The 13,728-nt window shown below is 42.8% G+C and overlaps 1 protein-coding gene across 1 annotated transcript in view; it reads left to right on the top strand.

The window, feature by feature from the left end:
* Positions 1-11,007, top strand: part of LOC148008419 (uncharacterized) — a 199,828-nt gene extending 188,821 nt beyond the window's left edge. Inside the window, exon 7 of the mRNA XM_087674241.1 lies at positions 10,866-11,007. Within this exon, the coding sequence (XP_087530367.1) occupies positions 10,866-11,007 (142 nt within the window). The remainder of the gene's footprint in view (positions 1-10,865) is intronic.
* The last annotated feature ends 2,721 nt before the right edge of the window (positions 11,008-13,728 follow it).

The raw sequence follows: 13,728 nt of genomic DNA, 5'->3' as shown, positions 1-13,728 counted from the left end.
TGTAAGAGTGTACAAAATGCTCGAGGGTAGGGGAGTGAGTATTGGAGTGTGATGTCCACTGAAGATGGATCACGCCTGCAGGAGTGGGTCGAAGATGAAGGCAGCATTCACAAATAGTACAGCAGCTGAGTCAACTGAGCAAGCCTAAAACACAGTTGTCTGCCAAGGCTGTGCGGATAGGGCAGCAGCCAGAAACAGCTAGTTAGGTGCTGAAGTAGTCGGGGAAGCTATCCAACATGCAAGAGAGTGATAGTAAGCTGTCACCAAGCTACAGGCTGCAAAACGCAAGCAGGACAGCAGGCTGATGATGACATTAGCAAGACATAGATATGTGAGGGCTCTAGACAGCAGGCCGCCTGCTGTAAACAAATCACTAGCCACTAGAAGGGGTGGGGCTGCAGTCACCAAGGGCTGGATAGCCTATTAGAGGTGACTAATGGCTAAAATCTTCACGTAAATGTGAGAAACCTACACAAAGAATGGATCCAAATGGTGGGCAGCTTGTCTATTTATAGACATGAAACAATCCTCCCAAATTAGGGCTTTGCATGTGGGACACAAAAACTCTCTAGAACTCTCCCTATTCAATGAAACTTTTGGTAATTTACTGTTTTGGAGCTGTTCTATAGATCTAATCAATGTATAATGAATTTTTAGCTCAACACCCCCTCTTAGGCCCAAAAATGAAACCAAAAAGTGATTGTAAGATAAGTTCAAGCCCAGTTTTACCCCAAGGCATCCCAGCCCAAAGCAACCAAGGTATCAAACAAAGGGTGCATAGTAGCTATCCAATGGCCTACCAAGACTACAAAGGCGATGGTTATCTTACCAAGGGAGTCCAAGTGATCAACCTAGAGAGAACATGGTATCAAACAAAGGGTGCTCATTGGCTGCCCAATGGCCTACCAAGTCTTGCAAAGGCGGATGGAATCACATGGAACCTTTTTTATGGAGGGTGGGGGTTTAGAATGGATATGATTTGCGGCCTTTTAAGTAATTGTGCCGTGTGGGGATTTAACACATCATAGAACAAACAAGCTAAAGCTAATCCAACCACTCAAGGATGTCAATGCCAAAGGAAAAGGTGATGGATGGCGAGATGGGGGTAAGGAGGTGAAGAGCCATTAGTGGAGAAAGCTCAAGATCTGCCTAGGTGTGCTCTACATAATGAGATGCATAGAGTAGTGTACTACATGAGGAGAATGTGCATACAATAGGTGCCACTTGGACTGTGTCCCTCATGGAAAAATTGTTCACTTTCCCCTTTACAAAGATGATGAAATCATGCAATGCAAAGGAAAAGGGACAACAAGGGGGAGGCCGATATCAAGGACAAGGTGTTGAAACCTACAGGATAGCATGAAAGGATAGGAATCCCCTCTCAACCCTGGATGTCGATGTCGAAAGAGGAAGAGGAGCCTGATGTTGGTCGAGTAAGGTAGAAGTCACCGCCATGCTGCACAATCTGCTTGGAAAGGGAAAGCCTCCATGCTGGTAGAAAAGCAAATCTCCTAGGATGGTGAAACCATGAAAGGAATAGTGTGCATCCCATGTCTCCAAGCTAGAAAGGACCAGTGCAAACTTGCATGTTAGCCCTACTCTAAAATACAAAACCCTGCAAAGAGAGAAAAATTTGCAAAATAGAGGTCAATAATGAGATGCTCCAAAGCAAAACAAAATAGAAAATGAAAGCTAAATGAAAAAAACAATGGAATGAGTGTGTATGTATGAGTGAATGTTGCAGAAGACTGAAGAAGAAAAACCTAAGGATGTGGCCACCAATGCATACGTCCATCAACAAGCCGCTGCCACAATGAAATGCCTGACGAGATAGAAAAATATTCATAGATGGAGGTGTCAATAATGACCTAGGAATGGATACAAAGAGTGCAATGGGTGAGAAACTACTAGACCAATCAGCTAATCCTACAGGGGTACTGAAAGATATAGGCTACTACGACTGGCCTCATGCCACATGTCCAATGGCCTATAGGGAAAAAGGAGTAGATGAGGCAATAGCGGGAGGTGTAGCCCCACTAGACTGTCTAACAGGAGTAGAGACAATCGCAGCAATCGGTTGAGATTTTTAGGAGAAAGACCCTGGGCTTTGGTATGATACTTTTCGTGCATATGGCCCAATCTCTAGCAATGTGTACAAAACCTATTTTTCTTAGGAAGTTGTTGCCAAATGGGTTTTGGTTCTTTGTTTCCATTAGAGGAAAGTGTGTCACCCTTGTTTTGGCTTGCCTTCGCATCTTATGAGTTCTTACCATTGTTTGTTTTTCCTTGTGAAGAAGAGACAACCTGACCCCTCTCTAAGTAAGAGTATGTGGAGGACTTCTTTGGACTTGATCGTGCAGCCTCGCGTAGCGTGAGAACTGACACTCGAACTCACAGAGGATCGGCAATCGGGACAACGAGATAATGTGTTGAATGAAATGGAAGTATTTTTCAGGCAGCTTATGCAAAAAGAATGTAACCTTATTGTTGTCTAACATCGGAGAGCCAATAATGGCAAACTTAGTTCAACAAAAAACAGAAGACTCACTAAACATGAGAACTCAAATGCTTTTGCACAATAGAAGACGTATCATAGGCCCCAAAGGTTGGTGCCCCTTTCGTTACTCTTTATTATTATTCAAAGCTTGCACGAATCACAAATGACTTGCTACCACAAACTAGAACTCTTAATGCTATGGATTCCCATGTGCTTTGCTCTTGAATCAACCTGGACTTATCTCTAGGGTGGTATCCTTCGTTGTCTCACCAATCTTGACCAAATGCATGACAAATCTGTCCATCCACACTCTAACAAGTGTAATGCATATGAATATATGCTATCTTGAATCCAATGATCTACAAAAGTGGCATTGGAGTGGCATTGGAGGTGCAAACTTGGTTCCACACTGCTACACACTACAAACAATGTGTAATACATGCAAATCTCATCTCCAAACTAATCTAATTTGTTGTGCAAAGCCTCACCTCTATTTATGCATCATTGTCAATGCTTTTCCCTAACCTTTGCACACCCAATTCACTATCAAATTTAGTAAATTCAAACCTGCACAATTGCCACAACAAAATAACATTCAATTCATGCCCGAAAACAAAGAGCAATTGCTCTAATCCCTACCATATGCATTCCAGCAGGACTTGCCTTGCATTTTCCTATGTTTCAAATGCATTTCCTATGATAGAGGAGCTACAATCTCACTTTGCACGCTCCAAATTAGTATAAATGGGTATATTTCAACAATTTTACATGACTTAGCTTATCCACAGATGCTCCATGAGCTTGTTACCTTCAACATTGGTCTCCAACCAACTTTGAAGTACTCAAATTTGAAAAGATGTCACTTTAGCCTAAACCTTAAACTATGTCTCTCCTTTCCATGCAATTGCATTCATGTTCAATTCATTTTTTTAGGATCATGGGTAGAAGAATGACAGGCAAGTTAGTAATCAATAGAGGTGTATAGGGATCACCTTGCAGCTTATAGGTATTTCCATGGCTCACTTCATTGGGGTGATGTGCAAGTGGATAGGTTCATAAGGAAGAAGGAAAAGGGAGTCTCTTGATTTGCATTTTGAGCCATGATTTTAGGTTCTCTTGTTTGGAAGAACTGTGGCTTTCTTACAATCACATTATATCTGAGAAGAGGAGCACCTTGATGTTGTACAACATCATGGCCCACCAAATTAGATGTTCACTCAACCATGTATTTAATAGTCTCTTACATGGCTTTTTTGTACTTCTTATTTTACCTCAAAGATTTCTTGTGAGGTCGTAGTAATAATGCTGTCTTTTTTTCAGGGAAAAACAATGCATGTCAAGTTTTCCTAACTGTCCCAAACTTGAATATGATCTACTTCATAACCAACATACTAGGGTGTGATTTTGCACATTGTTATCATAATTAGGATGATGAGGTGTATATACGCTCCTTAAATTGAGAGACTCATGTTTGTGGAAGCAAGTATTGACATTGTTTGATGCTGCCATTACACGTATAGGGGCTTCTATGGCCACAGTGATTGCACATGTACCTGTGTAATTAGGCATATGTAGGTTCTCCTATATCCATAATAATTGTGTGTATGCTCACTTGGGTAGATGTACACAACAGATGACAAATTTCAGCTGGTTTTCCATCCATATATCAACATTGTATGAGCAGACTTCCAAGGTGACTACCTATGGTATCTAGCAATACCCTTGCCATGTTCATAATATACATACCCTTCATAAAAAATGTTCATGAGGAGCTTCTCAAGGAAGCTAAAGAGTTACATCAACTCACTCTTGAATATATGGGTAATGTATCAACTCACTCTTGTATACATGGTAATTTATCAATGATGCAGGGGCATGGAACTTAGTGTCTTAGAAGCCTTGTGATATGAAGTCAGGATCAAAGCTCAGCACAAAAATCAGTAGGCAATGTGAGAGTGAAGCACAACATCCGATGCAGTAGTCTGAAAGAGTGTAAAAAGAAAGTAACCCTTAAACCTTAGGGTTGTAGGGAGTGTTCACACTCGAACACGATAAGTGCCCGTAAGTGTGTGACATAAGCACATACGAAATAATACCAAATGTCTGGGGAAAAAACCTCTCCTACCGAGAGTAAAAAGTGTCCCAGTGTCCTACTGATCACCCACAATCCTATGTGAGCGTAGGTGTAAGTGAAATACCCAACAAACCCCCCTGGAGTGAAGAGTGATCAAGAGTACAAGGATCATCCGCCACCAAAGGAGATCAAATTTAAAGCATTACAAAATGCTTCAAATTTGTCACAAGGAAGAGCTTTGGTGAAGATGTCTGCCACATTACTGGTGGTAGGGCAATAGACAAGGCTGATATCACCTACATATAGCCTCTCTCTGACAAAATGATAATGTATCTCAATGTGTTTCGTGCGTGCATAAAACACTAGGTTTCGTGCCATTGCAATGGCACTCTTAACTGTCAGTGAACAAAGGAGTAGGCTCCGTAACAAATACATCCAGATCAACTAGCAAGCGTCTAATCCATACGCATTCAACTATGGTAGTGAAAGCTACCTTGTATTCGGCTTCACATGATGATGTGGCAACAGTGAACTGTTTCTTACTAAGCCAAGATATGCAAGACGAGCCAAGAAAGAAACAATTGTCACTAGTGGAATGACACGAATCATAATCACCAGCCCAATCAAAATCACTGTAAGCATGTAACTGCAGTTGTCCCCCCTTGGCATAAAGCAATCCAAGAGATCTAGTACCTTGCAAGTAACGGAAGATACGCTTAACAACTTGCCAATGTGGCATGCGTGGCTGATGCATATATCTGCTCAGGGTTGAAACTACAAACTGTATGTCCGGCTTAGTGTTGCATAGGTAAATAAGACATCCAAGTGCTGGCATGCGTGGCATGCGTGGCTGATGCATATATCTGCTCAGGGTTGAAACTACAAACTGTATGTCCGGCTTAGTGTTGCATAGGTAAATAAGACATCCAAGTGCTGGAGCATATGTGTGTATATCAAACAAATCACTATCATCATGTAATAACAGCTTTAGTCCAGGTTCCATTGGTATACAGATTGGCTTGCAATCCTATAAGCCAAACTTCTCAAGAAGTTTACCAATGTATCTTAACTGTGATAAACCAATACCTCAAGCATCATGTATGAACTGAATGCCTAAGTAATAATGCAAAGACCCCAAGCCTGACATGTCAAAAGTTTGCTGCAAATTTTGTTTAGATGTTGAAATCTGATTGGCATGTGTCCCTGTAAGCAAGAGATCATCAACATATAGACAAATGATCAGCATGGATCCCCCCTCTTTACATACATAAAGGGTAGACTCAGATGAGTTGTTTTTGAACCCTTGGCTAAGCAAGAAAGCATCTATCTTTGCATACCAAGCTCTAGGAGCTTGTTTCAAACCATATAAAGCTTTTTTCAGCTTGCAAACCAAGTGTTCCAATCCCTCAACTGCAAAACCAATGGGCTGTTGTACATATACTTCCTCATGAAGTTCCCATGTAAAAATGCAGTTTTAATATCCAACTAATACACAGTCCATCCATAATGAGCAGCCAAAGCAACCATAGACCTGATGGTCGTCATGTGGGAAGTAGGAGCAAATGTCTCATCATAGTCAATGCCTTTCCATTTTGTTCCAATGGCTTTCTTCCCAAAGGGCAAAAACACTAAATCCCATGTTTGATTCTTAGTGATAGAATCCAATTTAGCTTGCATTGCTGGCATCCAATGCACACTCTATTGTGCATCCTCAAAACATTCAGGCTCCTCATCATCAAGGGTGCTTGCTACCATAACAAACTCCATGGTATGTGCAGTATCATACATACGAGTTTGCCTTCTAGTACAACCAGCCATGGGTGTATCTAGATGACTATCTTTCATAGTCTGTAAATACCATCTAGGCATTTGTCTTGCCTCTTGACTGTGCATAAGCTCTTGCTGAATTTCAGTTTCAGCTCTTTGCTGAGTATTCAGATCAACCAATGGCTGATTTTCTACACTTTCCAATGGAGCAGCTGGCTGAACATTGAGTTCACTTGTTGAAACTTGAGCTAAATCACCAAATGTGCAGCAGCCCTTTAAACACATCACGGGCAGCCTGATATGTATCTAAACCAGCAAGGGACAATTCTGATTTTTCATCAAATAATGCATCCCTACTGACAAACACCTTTTTAGAGACAGGATCATAGAGTTTGTAGCCTTTGCTCTCATTGCTATATCCCACAAAAATGCATTTAACAGCCTTGTTATCCAGCTTTTTTCTTAGTACCTGTGGAATGTGTGCATATGCAAGGCACCCAAAGGTACAAAAGTGTCCAACAGAAGGTTTCCGGTTGTTCCAAGCCTCAAAAGTTGTAATTTTCTTCAATGCTTTGGTGGTGCATCTGTTCAGAACATGACAAGCACACATGACGACTTCCATCCAAAAACTATGTGGCAAGCTCTTTGCTTTCAGCATACATCTGGCCATTTCCATGAGTGACTGATTCTTTCTCTCTGCAACCCCATTCTGTTGTGGAGTATAAGTAGTAGTGTACTGATAGACTATGCCCTTCTGCTTCAAAAAATAATTCAGCATAGAGGACATGTATTCCCCCCCTTGGTCCGAACGGAGTCTTAATTTTACAACCAAACTGGTTTTCAGCAAGTGCGATAAAAGCCAAGAATGCATCATACACTTCTGAATTTTTGACCAAAGAGTAGACCCAGCAAAATCGAGTAAAGTCATCAATAAAAGTCACAAAATAGTAACATCCTCCCAATGACTTTGTCTGCATAGGCCCACGTACATCTGAATGCACTAACTGCAACCTAGTTGTTCCTCTAAAAGCAACAGCACGGGGAAACGAAAAACAATGCATTTTTCCTAAAATACATCCTTCGCACAAGTGCTCAGGAGGTCTCTCCAGTAGAGGTAATCCATCTAGCATCTATGTACATTGTAAGAGCATCAAGCTGCTAAAGTTCACATGCCCCATCCTAGCATACCATAACTCTATCTGTAACTTAGCAGGAGTAAGAGTGGATGCCAAATACACTAACTAATTAACTGAAAGAGCATCCAACTCGTATAACCCATGACATAAAGTGTCTGTCAAGACCAAAGTCATGTGTTCTTTGTCTCTGACCATGCATCTGTCATCATCAAATGTGACCTGCAATCCACAACGTGCCAAAGAAGAAATAGAGAGCAGATTCATCTTTATGCGTGGCACAAACAAAGCATCTTGTAGGTGGAGAATAGAGCCATCAATTGCTATGAGCACAATCTCCCCAATACCTCTAATAGGGTATGATGCATTGTTGGCACACTGTACAGACTTGCCAACTTGAGCTGCACCAACAGAAGCAAATAAATCTCTGCAAGATGTAATATGCCTAGAAGCACCACTATCAAAAAACCAAGTGCTTGCATTCTCAGTAGAGCTAAATGCTCAATCAGCCCAACTAGTGTCATAACTGCATGTGTAAAAACAATAGTCCCCGTTTGCAACAAAGGATGCGGACTCAATAGTGTTGGAAGGAGCATCAAAAACAGACATTCCTGACTACTCCTTTTCCTTCGCGATGCGCTTTCTTCACTCAGTGATGTAGTGGCGTGGCTTCTTGCAATAAAGGCATTTGCCCTTTTTGGCTTGCGTGTCCCCTTGTTTTTTACTTGCGTGTGATGTGCCAAAAGTCCCAGAACTCTGCGGAGCATTCGTTACTTGGCTGCCTTTGCCCTTCTGTCTAGCCATAAAAGCCTGCTTAGAGGCTATGGCATCCACACCACTATTTTTTCTTGTTTGCTCCTGCTCTAGAAGCAAACTAACTAACTGAAGAAAAATGATTGGTTGTGCGGCAATCCTCATGGCGAGGTTTAAGGCCGTATAAAAAGCCAAGTACAAAGGAGGTAATGAGTTCAAAGTGGTAGATATCATCTGTGCATCTGAATAGTACTCATCAACATTCATGAGTTGCTCACACAAGTCTTGAATTTTTTTCAAGTGATCATGAATAGAATCACCCTCATCCATTTTCAATGTCTCTAGCTCTTTCTTTAAGAAAGAGATGCGAGTCTCATTCTTTCTCGCAAACATCTGCTCCAAAGTTAGCCACGCTTCTCATGAAGAAGCTGTTGAACGAATATGGGGGATGATGGATCTCTGAACTGCCAATGCAATCAGCGACAAAGCTTGTGCATCCTTTGTATCCCACGCTTTTTGAGCTGTTGATCTTTGGGGAAGTGGCTGAAGTGGAGCAGGCTAAGGTGCCCGTTGTGCACGTCCTCCTGGAGGAGTAGCTGGAGCCACAACTCCAGGTTTAGCTTCTTCTCCACTGACATAATCCCAAAGATTTTTCGCCACAAGCACATTCTTCATCATGAAGGACCAAAGTGAATAGTTGTTTCCATCCAATCTATCCTCCTTGGATACATAGGTGAAGACATCTCCTCCTTGATTTGCCATGATAATCAATTACCAAAAGAAGCAAAAGAGCAATGTCCAAGTAGGACCAAACTGGAAATCTGAAAATTTCCAAAAATTGCAAGAAATAACTTTCTGCAATTAGTACACTGAGGTGCACTCTGTCAAAACTATCTTCAATTCACACAGTCCAAGGTGCTTTCAGTGTTCAGCAACATTGCATCAACAAAATCCCCAAAATTTCTTGCCCCAGATTTGTTCAAAACTGTCTATCAATGACTGAAAATGCAATACATGTGCCACTGTCCTCAAAAAACACAAAAGCCCCAAAATGTCTGATAAATTTGGCCAGAAGTTTGCATCCACCGTACGTATCCACAGTTCTGTGTCTACTTGGGTAGAAACCCCCCTCTTCCAAAAAATTGATTCTTGAATTTTTTACCTCAAAAGTGGCGGGTTGACACGGGCACAGGTACAAGCAAGCTAGCGGGTGTCGAAGTTCTGGTGGGAAGGTGCAGAGCAGGGGTTGCAGACGACAAGCAGTGCACAGGGCGGAGCTGGGCGTCGCAAACAGACTAGTGGCAGGTGTCAGAACTGTGGCGAGTCACAATCGAAGTCGTGTGGCGCTGGAGACAGACGGGCGATGAGCGCTTAGCAAGTGGGGCTTTAGACAGCAGAAAATGGTGCTTCAAACGGCAACAGGCGACGCTGCAGAGGCGGACGGGCGGGCAGCGCTCAATCGGCGGCGTTCCTTGATGTAGGCGACTGATGACTGGCGGGGCAATGTCAGGCCAGGGGGTGAGCGTGGCTGAGGTATCGTGACTGATGGGAGCTAGTGGGACTTTCTGCAGTCTTGCGGGGTGTTTGGCGTGGCATGCTGCTGACGTGGGGAGAAGCAGGCCGAGCTGTGCAAAGCAGAGGAGCAGGGCATCTCCTTCTGAAAGTTGAGGCTGAACTTAGCAGAGACTCCCGAATGCTGAGCAGAGCTGAGTTGAACAAAGCCAATGCTCTAATACCAAATGTGAGATGAAGTCGGGATCAAAGCTCAAGACAGAAATCAATAGATAGTGTGAGAGTGAAGCACGACACCTAATGCAATAGTCTGAAAGAGTGTAAAAAGAAAGTACAAGGTACAACCCTTAAACCTTAGGGTTGTAGGGAGTGTTCACACCCGAACACGGTAAGTGCCCGTAAGTGTGTGACATAAGCACATACGAAATAATACCAAAAGTCTGGGGGAAAAACCTCTCCTACCGAGAGTAAAAAGTGCCCCAATGTCCTACTGATCACTGACACTCCAGCGTAGGCGTAAGTGAAATACCCAACACCTATGAACTTTCGGGTAATTTATCAATGATGCAGGGGCATGGAACTTAGTGTCTTAGAAGCTCCTATGAAATAGTACACAGTTTTAGGAGGTATTGCAAGAAAAGAGGGGGAGGATGGTATAGTAAGGACATGAGAAAAAGAGCAGATCATGACAGCTGGAAGAGGTAGAGACGTGGCATCAGAGAAAGGGAAAAGTTTAGAGGCTGCAGCTTGGGCTGGGAGAGGAGCTGTGGTCAATTAGGAACATAGATTGAAAGTAGAGGAAAGGTTTGTGGACTTGGAGAAAGACTCGAGGGAAGGGGTGCGGGAAGAGATGTGCCATGCAGTGTAGCGAAGAGGGTAAGAAAGTAGGAAGGATGGGGCAGACAGGGTAGAATGGACGGAACATGGACTGACAGAGGAGACGGATGACAGATGCAGCATCATCAACATGTGCAAGCAAACAAGGTCCATCTTTTATTTTGTTTCTGTCTTTCCTTTTTGGACAAAACCCTTAAGAATTTTGATTCATGTTTTGGTGTGTGCTTTTTGCATTCTATGACCATGTACTTGTCAACTTTCTTAGTTTTAATTATTTCCAATATATTGACAGATTTGGCATCAAAGGCATGAATCAAAGTTCAAAGAGGATATCTGAGTTGGCACTGGCAGCACCACCTGATCATGCACTACTCTTTCTTGGACACAATGGCCCTACTGGTGAGGCTCGAATTCAGTTAGTGAATTATTTCTAATATATTGACAGATTTGGCATTAAAGGCATGAATGAAAGTTCAAAGAGGATATCTGAATTGGCGCTGGCAGCACCATTAGATTATGCACTAGTCTTTCTCAGACACAATGGCCCTAGTGGGAAGAATTGAATTCAGTCAGTTACAATGTCATGAATGAGACCATCAAGTCTGAAAGAGCAAGAGAAATTTGACTTGCCCTTTAAAGTAAAGCCTTTTCTACAGAGAGGAAATTATATTATATTGAAGCACAAATTTTTAGAAAAGTAATCCCCACACCCTCTCTGGCTTCCCCTTGTTGCACATGACAACGAGGTTGATTTGAGCAGATCGTACAGAATTTTCAAGAAGAAAGAAGATTGGCTTGTAGTTAAACACTAACGGAATTCTTCCTCAAATAACTGCAAGGTTGATTTTGGGCAACAAACTGGGTGTGGTGCTCCTTTTATGCCTGTTATCTTTCCTTTTCTTGCATCAACATTCTCTTCAACCAAAAGGCTATATGGAGATTATTACAGCCTTGTAAACAATCAGAATCCTACAGCATGTTCCATGTTCTGTCATAATCTGGCAAGGCAGCTAGAGACTTGGATAAGAGTGTGCTACAGGACATAAGCTCTTTTTCAGAGAGGAGGGTAGGAGTAGGAGAGATATCTTAGAGAGAGAGGGTTTCTAGAGCCTCATTGGCAGCGGTTCAAAGAGAGGAGGAAAGGCAGCCAAGATACAGGTGCATGGCCGAGAGGACGCATGCTATCAAAGCAGAAATAGATCCTATGAAGGAGGCTAGATCAAAGTATGTGAAGGCTTCTTTCTGAACACAGGTATGGGATAGGGTGAACAAAGAATTATTTCGCACCACAGGTCCTAGATACTCTAGACAGGGTGTTAGGGGACTCAGGAGATCTGATGGGTCTTTTGCAAGGGCCACAAGAGGTTGGACAAGTGGCCACAGATTACACTGCCTTGTTGGGTTTGACAATGAGACCTCCAGGCTTTAAGAGGGATAGAGAGATTGTGTGGCAAAGTACCAGGAGGGTTCAGGGAATGATGGATTGGACAGGTTGTCCTCTTGAGCTACTTGGATGTGATCAGCACAGGACTTCTAGCAGGATTTCAGGAGATTATGGCATTGGGAGGTATGCCTGAGAGGCTGTCTGAGGGATTGATTCACCTCATCCTGAAAGGCAATGGAGATAGATTGGAGATCTCCTAGGGGAGACCGATCACTTTGCTTGGAACAATGTAGAGCACATCATCTTGGAAAATATTTTCACCTCTTGGGAGTTCACAGCTCTTGTACAATCTAGGGGACATGACCTCATCATTCTTCTTCTCAATTTCGAGAAGACTTATGACAAAGTTGATTGGGAGTTCCTAGAGGGTACCATGTTGAGGATGAGTTTTCCAGACCCATGGATCAGAGGTGTGGGAACAGTCTACTCAGCTCTCAACCAGGTTCTTATTGCCAGTGTCAAAGATGACACATTTAGCATTCAAAGGTCAATGAGATAGGAATGCTTCCCTTGCACCTCTTCTTTTCTTATTTGTTCCAAAAACCATGAGTTCTTTCCTGAGGGATAGAGTTACATGCATTCGAGGCATCAGACTACCCATCCCAAAGCTTGAGGAGTTATTGGATGTATACTTTGCAGATGACAAAGCTGTTATGGGCTGAGGAGAATTTTAGGTCTTTGTAGCTGCAATGGAGGTTTTTTGCAGAGCTTCAGGAGCTGTTATCAAGTGTCACAATCCTATGGTTTTGTGTTTGTGACACTCAGCAACTAGACTGGAAGCCAATGAGAACTCCACTTGGGTTCCCAATGGCACTTCAATGAGATGCTTAGGTTGCCTTACCAATCTGCTATCATAAGGTCTTGATTTGCTTTTATATTTCCAAACATATTTTGTCTATTTTAATCCAAATTCAGGGCTGACCTCCCCTCCCTCCCCCCCTTTTTATTTTCTGGACTTCATCGTTTCCTGAGGCTGGTATACACGGCTGGTTCCCTGCCAAACCTCTGCCATTGCTTCGGCAGGAATTGACGTACAGCTAATGGATGGATGCACAGCAGTGTGCAGGGGTGTGACGTGTCCACCACAGACAGAGCATTGATACTACTTCAGAGCAGCAGTTGGCACCCTTGTTTTCTTTTTCCAAGAAAAGAGAATTCTATGAATAAAACTCGAGGCAAAATATAAGCTGCCATAATCTCCTAAAAAGCTGAGATGAGGCCTACACTAATAAGATCCCAGTAGCTCAAAAAGGACTTATCTAATCCATCCTTTCTTGGACACGTGAGGGCAGTTCTACAAGTGCCTTCTCCAACTCCTCCTTCATAAAATGGGCCATCAAACATCTACTCATCCTATCTGTAACCATCCTCCTAGTGGTCTACCAAACTCTCTCTCTATCCCTCTCATAGCCTGAGGGCCTAGCGGTGAACCCTAGCAAAGCTATGTAGTATTGTGTAGCCACCTGTCTTGCCTTCAAAGGACCTGATGCAGTGGATCCATCAACTCTCTCAAGTCTTCAAACACCCTGTCTAGAGTGCCTTGACCCCACGGCACAAAAAAAAAATCTCTGTTAACCGTATTGGATACTAACACTCGACTGGCAGGTGGTTTCCGCCATAATGCATGCATTGGATGTGTGGACGCGTTGGTCGTCTCATCATCTCCTACAGTTTGGCTATGTCCATCCTAATCTCTACTAGCTCTTGTCCT

This window comes from Lygodium microphyllum, unplaced genomic scaffold (assembly GCF_053477565.2).
Source record: "Lygodium microphyllum isolate KBCC unplaced genomic scaffold, Lygodium_microphyllum_v1.1.10 scaffold_144, whole genome shotgun sequence".
NCBI classification, from domain to species: Eukaryota; Viridiplantae; Streptophyta; class Polypodiopsida; order Schizaeales; family Lygodiaceae; genus Lygodium; species Lygodium microphyllum.
Note: the sequence above shows the minus strand (reverse complement) of the source record. Positions and strands in the feature narration are given on the sequence as shown.